The sequence below is a fragment of the Microtus oregoni genome, unplaced genomic scaffold (assembly GCF_018167655.1).
Source record: "Microtus oregoni isolate MIOR12 unplaced genomic scaffold, Mior012 000038F_ref0000394, whole genome shotgun sequence".
Lineage (NCBI taxonomy): Eukaryota > Metazoa > Chordata > Mammalia > Rodentia > Cricetidae > Microtus > Microtus oregoni.
Window position 1 is genome coordinate 13,159,715 of NW_024543097.1, and position 13,275 is coordinate 13,172,989.

Here is a 13,275-nt window from a genome sequence, read left to right on the forward strand (position 1 = left end):
GTTTTCCTTATTACTCTCCATCTTCTTCCTCATTAAACCCGGAGGTCACTGTTCTTAGACAGTCTGGTTGACCACCAAGCCGCAGTATGCTCCTGCCTCTGACCCACCAATGCTAGCTTGTAAGTCAGTAGCAATACTCAGTTTCTTACGCAGATGCTCGGATCTGAACTTACATTCTTAAGTTCTTATGTATGGAGCCATATTTCTAGTCCAAAGAGACTGTTCTTAATGCATGAATTTAAAAGCTCTTTCTAAAAATTAAATGTAAATCTAAATGGATTTTTAACTTTATAATTAAAGGAATATTACAATTTGCCATCTGCTGTTTAGTGTATACTATCTAATATTAGCTTCTGATGCTCTTTCTCTCCCCCTCTCTCTCTCATAACTCAAGTCCAAAAACTAACATTTCTAAATAGCTTCACAAATGTAGACAAAAATGAGTTAAAGGAAGTAACTTCTCTTACTATTTTTCTGTGTGTCACTCAGATATACAGAAGAAGGCAGGAACAAATGACTGCATTTCATTTCATAAATAAAACACACAGCACTTCTATTTCAGCCTTTAAGGGGTCTATCTTAGCAGTCACTGCATTTCTGCACAGCTCTAGCGCAATGCAGATCAGGTTACTAAGAGTGTCTGCTCTCTTTACCTTGTGAGGTTCCAGTCATGTTAAACTTCCCGCGGTGAAAAGCTCAGGCCATGAGTGAGCGTCTGATGTGCCATCTACTGATGAGTAGGATTTTAAAAGCTCCCACTTTCAGGCTTTTAACAAAAGTGGGGATCAGGAAGAGTCAGTCTGGCTTTCCCCTGGGATGAAATTCAACTTCATAGCAGAAAGAATGCTTTTGTCTCACAGTTTTGTTCTGTGCTTAGCTTGTCCCATTGTTTGTGGTCTTTGGGGAAAGGACACCATGAAGAGGGAGCAGGAGGGGGAAGAGGAGCCGGGGACAGTCCCCATGTACACATTCCAACTTCACTGGGACCAACTTCCTCCCAATGGGTGCTGAACTAGGAATCCATCAATGAATTAGTGCACTGATGAGGTCACAGTCCTCAGGATCCAATAACTTCCCAAAGCCTAATGACTGGCAGCCAAACCTTAAGACTCTGGAGGACATTTCAGAGGGCACCCATAGTTTAAACTATAGCAAATACCATATCCAAAATACATTTCAGACATCAGGGGAGTCAATACAAATTAGAATTCCAGAATATTTTCTAGAAGACTTCCATCTACCACTCATACATGACTCTAATATATAAATGCTGTAATCAAATGATGGCTGTCTATTTAGTGAATTCTTTGATGAAATCAAGTAAGAGACTTTACAAAGTCTTGCTCATTTTCTTAAAGTTTAGATTATTTAAACACAAATTTAACCATCTGTCTCAAAGCTGGACTCATTCCAAACTGGTTTTCATGATTAAAGTATTCTAAAGAAATAACTCAAAGATCTAATCAATTTTAATTGGCTATAAAATATTGCAGAACTATTCATAATGCATGAAGAGGCAATTTAAGAAAATCTACTTCCCAATTACAGAAAAATTTCCTTTTGAATGAGATCTGAAGCTACTGCCTACAGTTCCAGCAACAGGTCCCTCTTATTTGGTCTGCATAGGGTAAGGATGACCAGGGACGTGCCAATCCTGAGCACTCTACCATCCCTCAAAGAGAACAGATAATTGGGAGCAAGGGGGGCTGTTTCCCCACTCTTATAATAAAAGAGAGTGATAAGATCCTCCTGGCCTTCCTAAACTGACGCTACTGGGCTGGTGTGACCAAACTCTGCCTCCTTTCCTTGATGCGGACGGGAGATCAAGCAGAAGCATTCATGCTTACACTCACACAAGAGGAGGCGTACACTAGCGTGACTACTTTGAAGCTGGGTAAATATACAACTCGAGTCTTTCTAGCCACAAGTCAATTCGGTAGGCTGCAACCAAATACATAATTAGTAAGCAATTTGTTTAAATATCTTTTCTCATTTCTTCATTATATCCTCAAGTAAACTATAAAACTTCCAACAAAACCATATTTAAGTTCACTTTATTTAATACCATCTGCTTCAATATGGCAATACCTAAATTTTGTGAAATTAGCATTCATGACATTTATTATTTTGTGAGAGAGGTTTTTTTTTTTTTTTTTTTTTGAGACAGGGTTTCTCTGTAAAGCTTTGGAGCCTGTCCTGGCTGGTCTTGTAGACTAGGCTGGCCTCGAACTCACAGATATCCACTTGCCTTTGCCTCCTGAGTGCTGGGATTAAAGGCATGTACCACCACCACCAGCCAATGACATTTATTCTTAAAACAATTTTTTAGGGATTGGAGAAATGGCTCAGGGGTTAAAAGAATTTGTTTCTCTTTCAAAGAAACTCAGGTTGGGTTCCCAACACACACATATGGTGGCTCACAACCACTCCTAACTCTCGTCGCAGGGAATCCAATGCCCTCTTCTGAACCCTGTCACCAGACACACATACGGTATACATACCTATACATAGGCAAAACACTCATACACATAATATAAAATTTTTTTCAAATATTTATTTATTTATTATGTATACAATTTTCTGTCTGTGTGTATGCCTGAAGGCCAGAAGAGGGCGCCAGACCTCTTTACAGATGGTTGTGAGCCACCATGTGGTTGCTGGGAATCGAACTCGGGTCCTTTGGAAGAGCAGGCAATGCTCTTAACCACTGAGCCATCTCTCCAGCCCCAATATAAAATTTTAAAACCCCTTTTTAACTAGTTTTTAAAGTATGCTACATCTAGAATTTTAAGTGTCTAAACATAAAAATACAGGTGAAATTGATGTATATTTCCATAGCATGAACATATGGGAAAAACAATGGGTTCAAAATATTTGAGAACAAATAGACAACTCTCAATACAAATGAGAGAAGAACGTGTGGGTTACTAACCATCTAAAAGTTAGGGTAAAGTGCTTTTGTCTTCCATTTTCACTAATAATGTTTTATGAACTCTTGCTCGTCATTAGAAAAAGAAAAACTAACAAGTTTGCAGAAACTGAAATCACATGGTCCTGGTTTCAACTAGTCTTCCATCAAAAACTTAGACTGAGTAAATGTGTGTCTTTGAGAGTTTCTCAGGGTTTAGGGGCTCCCTCAAGGAGTGGTAAAGCACTTACTCCAGGTTCTATCTACAGCACAACAGAGAGAAAGGAAGAAAAGGGGAAGATGGAGAAAAGGGGAGAGAGGGACAGAGGGAGGGATTGGGGGACAGAGGAAAGGAGGAAGGGAAGGAGGAATAGAGGAGGGAAATGGAGAGACAGAGGGAAGGACGAAGGGAGGGAGGCAATTAAAAGCATTGACTTCAGAAATTCTCATTGGCTTGCTACTATAGTGTTTCACCAGGCTCAAAAAGAATCACCTATGAATTTCTGTAAGGCAAGCATTAACAAAAACAAAAACTATTTAAAACACCACAACAAATTTTTGTGTTTAAACAAAACAAATCCACATCATTAAAAACAGGTATCTAAGAGTAGTGATGAACTTCTTTTCCTTACTAGTCATTCTCTACCGGACAGGAAAGCCATGTGAAGGGGGAGTACAACTGAAGAAGTGACAGTCATTCAAGCTGTCACTGGCTCTGGGTGGGGTCTCACATGGATGTTTATAACTCAATTAACAAGCTGGAGAGGCCTGGCTGAGAACAAAGCAGTCAACTTTCCCAAGTTAACTACACAGATAGACTGAGAAAGAAAATAGCACTGGGGGCAGGAGAGATGGCTAAGCATTCAAAAGAATGCTTTCTGAGGACCTAAAGTATTCTTTAAAATAGCAAAGGAATAATGATTATGTATATGAAACAAGAAAAAAAACTCCAAATTAATAAGAACATGCCAATCTCAAAATAGTTAAGATGAACAGAAATACATAAAAAGAATCTATTTTCTCTATAAAGGGCTCCTGAGATTGAACAGGAAACAGAATAAGGATTGGTAGGGATGGAATGGAGAAGAGAGTGAGCAAGAGACATGGAAGGTAGGTAAAAAACATGAAAACATGAAAATTAAGCTATAATGACAGTGTTAAGCCATAAAACGATTTTTCTGTTTTAATGCTATAAGCAAAAAGGTTTGAAAAGACTTCTAAACAGAGAGCACTACTTTTCTCATCTAATACTCTAATTAAATAAGTAAATTGAATGCAAGAGAGATGTACATATTCCTTGCTTCCTTTACAAACACTACATAACAGCTAATGTGAACTAATCAGAATCACTCTGAAGCTCTTAAAACACAAAAAAAGGGAATTTGCAGCAGCTCAACAACCAGTCTATTTTGATATATTTTGAGATTTTAGAATGTAAATTGCTCGAAATTGGATAATTCTACTCTACAAAGACACCTATCAGCCGACCAGAACAGAAACCATCACAGTATACACTCTTCCTGGTGCTGCCATACCTTTGGCTAAAGCTTCTTTATATTTCTCTTTGGCAGAATTCATTTCTTTTATTAATTGTCGATAGCTGGATTTTAATTTCTCCAATTCTGTCTTTGTGACCTGTCAAGGAAACAATATGCAGAAAAACTTTTAAGTGTTTACATTTAAATGAGTCAACAGTTTACATTCTAAAGATTGGATGATGCATATTTTAAGGCCAATAGGAAACAAGTAATCTTTGCTGGAAAAAAAAAACACAGACAATAAACTAAAACTCAGCTTTAAAATCCATGATAAATTCAATATGACATACAAACGCAAACTTCCTTTAAAAGACAAATCAAGAATAACACGCCGCTAGGAGACTCACAACAACCTCCCTGATCCTATGGCTCTTACAATCTTGCCTCCCCATCTTCCACAATGAGCCTTGAGTCTTAGTGTTCTTGAGCCAGAAGTGTTCTGCAGCACATAATGTAAATTTATTAAGGAGAAGCAAAAAAAGCATTTCCAAAAGCGGGGTGGTCCATGTACCAATGGTCAGTCACAAAAATATACACTCAAATAATATTATATAAAACAGTTTAGTTTACATTTGGAAGTGTGTGTCTGTGTGTGTGTTTTGTGTGTGGGTGCAAAATAACAATTAAAGAATAAAGAGACCATGAATTTGAAATTGAAAGAGACCTTGGAGGTATATTCAGAGAAAGGAAAGGCAAGGGAGAAATGCTGTAATCATATTATAATCTCAAAATTTAAAAAGTAGAAAAAAGAATAACATAATAATCATTGCAGAGGTCCAAAAAACGTGAGCCTATTTCCACGCTGACCAAAGGTCAAAGAGTTGGAACTTACTCCTTCAAGGTTATTGTGTTTCTACCTCAAACAAAGGTCCCACATAGCTTTAGAACAGAGTTCTGCTCGCTCAAGGTTATTGTCAACAGGTGTGGCTAATATCTAGACCTTATATTTGAGGAATAGAGAAGTAGATATATTTCTACCTCAAACAAGCAAAAAGAATGAAAGGAAAATTCAAAATTGAAGGAATTCAATTGCATATAGCAAATTATCTAATTCCTTTAGTTAGTAAATGTTAGTTTTCAAAAAATAAACAGGAAGACCAACCTGTGGACTGAAACGCAATTATTCAAATACAACTCATGTCTCAGACTAGATCCTGACTAAAATAAACCATTTGAAACCACTTAATGTGCAAGTATTTAAACACTGGATATTTAGTAATACTGACTTCTGACATTTTTAAGTGGATTAATGAAAATGTTCTTATTTTTAGAAGGAATCCTTTTATTACAAACATACACTAAAATGTTTTGGGACAAAATGATATTGGGGTTTCCTTTAAATGAACCAATACTGGGAGGAAGCACGAGACCACATAAAACAAAAGAGGGGTAGTGACCTGGGGGACAGTTAGAGGGGACTGTGCTGCTCTTCTGTTTGGACAAGCAAAGCTCTGCAATAAATGTTAAGAAATTACCCAGAAGAGAAAAACTCTAAATGCAAAAAACTCAGGAATACACTGACTAAGTTATTACTAATACAAGGAAATATATACATATTTAATTTTTATATAAGCTAAAAGCAATTTCTTTTAATTCTTTTCTAAGTTTTTTTATTTCATTTATGTTGACAATTTTGCTGCCATATCTGTGTACTGTGTGCTTGCAATGCTCACAGAAGCCAAAAGAGGGCGTCAGATCCCCTTGGACTGGAGTTACAGTTGGTTGTGAGCTGTTAAGTGGGTGATGGAAAAGCAACCAGTGTTTTAACTACTGAGCCATCTCTCCAGCCCTAAAAACTATTTCAGCAAACAAAAAATACATATTCCAAGTATTACTTGTATACTACAAGATCTCTGAGACAGAGCATGATGGTTGTTGCTCTTTGTTGGTAGTGAAATGATATCTTACAATCATTTCAAGCAATACAATACAATATTAATATTGTAAAATACAATCTTACAAGCAATATTTTGTACACAGTAAAGTATTACTTACTAAACACACCAAACATTTCTTGTCAGGAAATGACAATTTTAAGGCCAAACAGGACAAAATATTAACATAAGTTCTAAACGAAACTCATGAGAACACCAACTAGAGCCAGACCAACCTTGATCATCTCTGCCTCTATCTGCTGGTGAATGCCTACGTAGCTCTTCTTCACCTGCTGCTTGTCCTTGATCATCATGGTGAGCCGGTGCAAGGGCCCAGAGTTCAGGTCCTCAGCGTGGGTCTTCATTATCCTACTTAGCTGCTCCGTCTGCTGAATCATCAGTAGCCAAGACTTTAAAAATAATAAAGAAAATTGGAAGTTTCCATTTAACTATGATTATATGATTATGTTCAAAAGTTATAAATGTTTACTTTATAACAGCCTTTACATTATAAACAGCAGGTTTCTGTAAAACTGTACAATGAACTATGATCTGTAGTCAACATCTTCAAGAACAAATGCTTCAGATGTCAATGAGAGCCTATGCAGAATACTGTAATGTACATGATATATGGCCTATGAACTCATCATTTTTCCTTTCAAATATGCAAATATGGCAGCTAACCTGCTCTTGATACCACAAAATAGTTTAAAACTCAAGTCTCACTTCCTTTGAGATCTAAAACTTAACAAGCTGCACATGGTAGCTCATGTCTGTAATCTCAGCACAGAAAGGAGAGGAATATGAACTATCACAGGGTTGAGGCCATCATGAACTACATAATGAGTTCCAGACCAGCTTGGACTACATTGTGGAATCCTGCCTCAAAACTAACAAAAAAACTGATGTAATCAATTCATTAACATCTCTTTAATTAGTTACTTTTAATTGAATATTTAATTAAATATTTATGTATTCAAATCCATAGAACAACAGAACATAATTACTGTCTTCAAACATAAATAGCAATAATAGCTTGTATAATTATCTTTTTTATCTGGCATTTTTATCCTAAAAATATATTGAGAAAAGGTATGTGGCATGTATAGAAAATTAAAGCAATAGTAATTAAATAAGCTAAGCGCAAGAAGTCCATGTTCTTGTCCTGCCTTCCAAAAGCAAAAACATTCTCTAAAACACTGTAAACATTTTTTTTTTTAATTTTGGTGAGTCTACATAGGAGTGCTGGCAGCCTAGGGGGAAGCCATGTTGAAGCCAATATTAAAGACTATACAACTAGGTCAGGTTGCCCTACGTGCCCATGGAGGTGCATCCTGTGTTGCCCAATACCCCACTGCACACTGCCCACCTCACACGGCCCTCAACACCTCCCAATACCCCACTGCACTGCCCACCTCCCGTAGGAGTGGCACTATTAGGAGGTATGTCTTTGCTGGAGTAGATGTGGCACTGGAGGAAGAGTGCCACTGTGGGAGTGGGCTTTGAGGTCTCCTATGCTTAAGCTAGACCCAGTTCAGTTCATTTCTTGTTGTCTGTGGATCAAGATGTAGAACTCTCAGCTTCTCCAGCACCATGGTTATGGTGTCTTTTTATAATCAATAGAAACCCTAAGACAGGAGGGAAAAAAGAAGGAAAGAGAGGGGAAGGGAAGTAGAGAAAAGAAGAAAAGTTCTATTAAATAACCACTGTTTTCTTCTTTTTTAAAAAAAAATATTTATTTATTATGCATACAATATTCTGTCTGTGTGTATGCCTGCAGGACAGAAGAGGACACCAGACCCCATTACAGATGGTTGTGAGCCATCATGTGGTTGGCAGGAATTGAACTCAGGACCTCTGGAAGAGCAGGCAATGCTTTTAACCTCTGAGCCATCTCTCCAGCCCCACTGTCTTCTTCTTTCAAGTCCTGTGCACCACACAAGAGAAAAAAAAGCGAACAAAAAAAAAAAATCTGATGGTCTCCATCATTTATCCAACCTCACTCCTTCTAAAGCCAACCTCTGTGGTCCAACTTTCAGCACCTCACACTGTGGATCATGGCCCCATATGGAGTGCTGTCACTGAATGTGGGGTTTGAGTGCACACACGTGCACGTGCACACACAAGCACACACAAGCACACATCAGCTACCTTGTAGCATGATTACAACCAAGTGAAGAAGTCTTTCTAGGTCAACCCATGTCATTCTTGACATGGCATGCTTTGTTACAAAGCAGCAGAGGTGAAAATCAAAGAGACTTCTCACTATAGTTTTGTTTTTAACTAACTAAAAATACTGGTAACCCTTTAGAATCCCCATTAAAAGAGGAATTAAGAAACAACACATCTTATGATGGAAGCAATCTAAATCCAACATTGGATAATTCAGAACCAGACCAAGTTAAGATAGAGATACTGATAGCACACACATTCCGTGCTCCAGAAAAACAAAATACTAACCTATTTTTTTTAATTTTATAACATCATTCAGAATTTGCAATAATATGGTTAAAATACTCACATAAAACTACTTTTACCTGAACTCTATGATTTTAAAATATTTATGTACTTTTTATTCTCTTTTGTAAAAATAAGATTTACCTAAAAATGAATGTACCATTTTTAAATTACAGCTTAAAAATGATTCCATTTAGAAAATTTTCCTTCTCCCCAACTATGGAAAAGAGGTTAGTTGCATGTACTAAATACAATCCCAGCGGTATAAAATAATCAATATAAATGAGAAAATGACAGTTTTGTGCTTTGGAAACCCACAGAGATCAACAGTATCAATTATCCTGAAATGGCAATATAACATTTAAAAAGTAAGCTGCATGCTCAGCTTATTAAAAATAAAAACTACACACAGGAGAAAACATACTCCTTTTGGGGCTGGAGATGGCTCAGCAGATGGGAGCACTGGCTGTTCTTCCAGAAGACCCAGGCTGGATTCCCAGCACCCACATTATGGCTCACAACCAGTTGTAATTCAGGTCCACGCAATCTCAAGCCAGTTCCAGGGGAGCTCTGCCCTCTTCTGGCCACTATGAACACTGTATACACATGGTGCAAAAAAAAAAAAATACAAGCAGCTAGAACACCCATGCACATAATTTTCTTTTAATTTTTTAAGAAAAAGTACACCTGTCAGAAAAGCACATGTCCTTTCTCGCCCTCCACCTTTGAACGAGCAGACATGTGGTGAGAGGAATCAGTTCCCAACACAAACAGTAATGTAAGTGTTATACCAAAAGTATGCATTCAAAGACACTGAGTCAAAGAACCAGCTACTCCTGAGCCTATAATTACAGCACAGCATTGAAAACAGTAAACAAGATGACTCAAGCTTGAAAAATACCTAAATAATAGCTGTCGAAACAGCTTTGTGCTATAGATTATATCCTCCAAGTACGTGCTTGCTTTCCTCTTGGTTGAATTTTTTCTCAAAAATTCAACATTAAAATTCCATGAAGAATGCATAGTTTCTGCACTACACAATAACTCAAAATAAATGATCCTCTGAAACAACAGCTTTTATTTATGCTTGCCTGTTATATAAGGAAAATGCTGGAGTCTCTAAGTCCTTGGGGGATACAAAAAGCCAGAAAGCAACTCATTAAATTTCCCTAAAACAGAGTTTTCAAAGATTCAACTCCAAGTACAAAGGAATCTTTAGATGTGCCCCACTCATAAAAAAACCTCTCTGCATTTTCTTTAAATATTGGTCTGCCTGCTCCAAATGGTCTCTAACCTGGCTATAGTCAAAACTAACTGAGCCTTTTGGAAACATCAGTTTAGGGAGTCTATGACCAGAATTCAGCACGCTTCTGAGACCTCTGTCATGGGGTCAAACCTCCCTGAGTAATTCCACCGTACAAGACCTGTTGTAACAAAGCATTTGTGTCACTAACAATCTCTTCACTGTACAAAAGTATACACTAAAAGTCACAGGGTTTACAGATGTGTTAGGAGGATAATATTCAAAGCATTAATCAAGGATGCATTTAAAAATACAGCAACTTCGTACAGCTTCACGTATATTAAGGGATTAAGAAATACACTACAATAAACATGGCACTTTCTCTTGAAAAGCCTAGAAATATACCCGTGAAAGTAGGTTTTAGAAGGATTATTCCCATGAGTTCCTGGAAGTGGTAGAAAAGACTATCTTATGAGAAAAGCAAGCTGCAGTACTACAAGCAGACAAGTTTGGCTCATAATAAAAGAGGAAACAACGGCAGCCAGCAAAGGACTGTGGTGCATGTCTAAAATGTGTCCTAAGCAACTTGGTTCAACTGGGTACCATTCATAAATTAGCCTAGTGCTTCCTCCACTTCCGTACATTAGGAAAATACTCATGAAGTTCAACTTGTGCCTTAATACATCACTTCAGTTATAACAAATTCACATTTCAAATCAAATGGTACAGAAGAACTAACTCTATATCCTGAGAATTATAATATAAATTATATACTATTATATATAACAAATATATTACATGCACGATGTTTGTATCATGTGACTCTAGATCATCAAAAAATTTTAGGGTAGTATATGAGTACTCCTAATATTTCTATCTACTTTGTATTAAAAAGATTAAGTCAATATCTCCCTTCAAATAAATTGTATTGAGGATTACTTATGTCATATAATGTACAGAAACAGAGTTGAACATACTACACAGCTGGAATTTTAATGACCAACAAAACACAAAGTAAAAATGACCTTCTGTATAGAGTAAAACAAAAGAAGTAAAATGGTTACAGTAGCGGAAAGATTGCTCAGTGGTTAAGTCTTTGCTACTCTTGCAGAACATCAAAGTTTGGATGCTAGCACCCACACCGAATGGCTCACAAACATCTGTAACTCCGGCTCCAAGGGACCTATCTCCCCCTTCTGGACTCTGTGGGTACCTGCATACAATGTGCACATATACACACATATCCACGAGACACACACATACATATGCACATAAATAAAAATATAACTGTTTCTAAAAAATAAAATAACGGGGGCTGGAGAGATGGCTCAGAGGTTAAGAGCATTGCCTGCTCTTCCAAAGGTCCTGAGTTCAATTCCCAGGAACCACATGGTGGCTCACAACCATCTTTAATGGGGTCTGGTGCCCTCTTCTGGCCTGCAGACATACACACAGACAGACTATTATATACATAATAAATAAATATTAAAAAAATAAATAAAATAAAATAGCGGCCAGGTGGTGGTGGTGCACACCTTTAATCCTAGCACTCGGGAGGCAGAGGTAGGCATATCTCTGTGAATTCAAGGCGGTCCTGGTCTACAGAGTGAGTTCCAGGACAGGCTCCCAAGCTACAAAAAAAAAAAAAAAAAAAAAAAAAAAAAAAAAAAAAAAAAACTGTCATGAAAAAACCAAAATAAAATAGCTATTAAACACATGGAAAAGGTAGTTAATTACTCTTTTAGAGAAATACATGATAGAATGTAGTATATTTCATTTAGTATTATATTTCCTGTTTATGTTTTAAGCTAAAGTTTACTGAAAAGACAAAAACTAAATGAAAGGACTGATTCCAGACTTAATTTTGGGTCAAGGTAAGAAAAGCAACATTTTTCAGAAAAGGCCATTACTGGAACAGTGGACAAGAGCTGGAGGCTTGGAAGATGGCTCAACGGATAAATGCTTATCACACAGACATGAAGACAACTGGAACTCAGATTCCCAGAACCCACATAAAGCCAGGCAGCTGTGGATTCTGGCCTGTGATGCCAACTCTGGGTAGAAACAGGACTGCTGGGGAAAGCTGGCTATTTAGACCAGGTCGGGGTGTCATGTTTGTTACTGAAGGGGCTATGTGGTGGGTTGGAGGACAACCAATAGGAGTTGCTTCTCTCCTTTCTACCTTACTGAGGTAGGTCTCCTCACTTCTGCCATGCTCCATGCCAGGCTGTTTGCCTCCAGGTGACTATCATGCCTCTGCCTCCCATCTCATGGTGGATTATAGAAGCACATGACCTCACTCAGCTTTTCACAGGGCCTCCAGGATGGAAGTCACATTGTTAGACTGCACAGCAAGAGCTTTTAACCACTGAGCCATCTCACCAGACCAGGAAATTTATTTTTAACAATGTTTAAACAGTAACATGTATTATGACTGAACTATTATAATTTGACTCATTATATAGCAGAAAACACATGCACAAATATTTGGGAACAAAGGGACATAATGCATCCTAAGTACCTCATAAATTGTTACACTTTCTGTGACAGTAGAGAAATGTGTATTAATTTATCCACTTACCTAAAATGATAGCTAGACAAACATATAAAATAAGCACTCAAGGGACACTAGTCTGCAGTAAAAAAAAAAACAAACAACAAAACAATGATTCCTCAGAGACTATAAATCATGATCTAAACCCTAACATTACTAAGGCTAACTTGATTTAAAAAAAAAAAAAAAAGTCTAGGTCACAAGTAAGCAAAACCCCAGTAATGTCCAGTTGAGAAGAGTGACTTCAGGACACAAAGGGGCCAAAAAAAAAAAAAAAAAAAAAAAAAAAAAAAAAAAAAAACTTGCAGATTAGCAGAACTCATGGTCACCTAGAGAAAGAATACAGACAAAACATTATAAAAGAGAGCTGGACACAGAGAGAAAACTCTGGAGACCTACACAGACCCTTCCTCAATAACAGAGGTGAGTACTGGACAGCTTGAATGTGTGAGAAAACCACTAAGACCTAAAAAGCAACCACCCAAAAAAAAGATCGCAAGAAACCAGTTGAGAACTTACAGGGCCACAACTCACGATAGTGTCCCACAGTCAGAATTTTTTTTTTTATAATAAATACACACGCTTTTGTATTAAGAATGATCTTGCTATGTAGAGAAGATAAAGTGATCAGAAATCAAATCAATCACAGCTGGACCTAACAAATGTGAAAACAAGAAACCAGAGGATCACACTGTCTGCAA

General features: G+C 37.4%; 1 protein-coding gene across 2 annotated transcripts in view; it reads right to left on the reverse strand.

Moving 5' to 3' along the window:
* The window catches only part of Fer (FER tyrosine kinase), a 315,759-nt gene that overhangs the window by 262,630 nt on the left and 39,854 nt on the right, over positions 1–13,275 (reverse strand). For both annotated transcript variants that reach the window (XM_041631741.1, XM_041631742.1), the window contains 2 exons: positions 6,557–6,730; positions 4,444–4,543 (listed from right to left, as the gene is read on the reverse strand). In XM_041631741.1, coding sequence (XP_041487675.1) covers positions 4,444–4,543; positions 6,557–6,730 — 274 coding nt within the window. The remainder of the gene's footprint in view (positions 1–4,443; positions 4,544–6,556; positions 6,731–13,275) is intronic.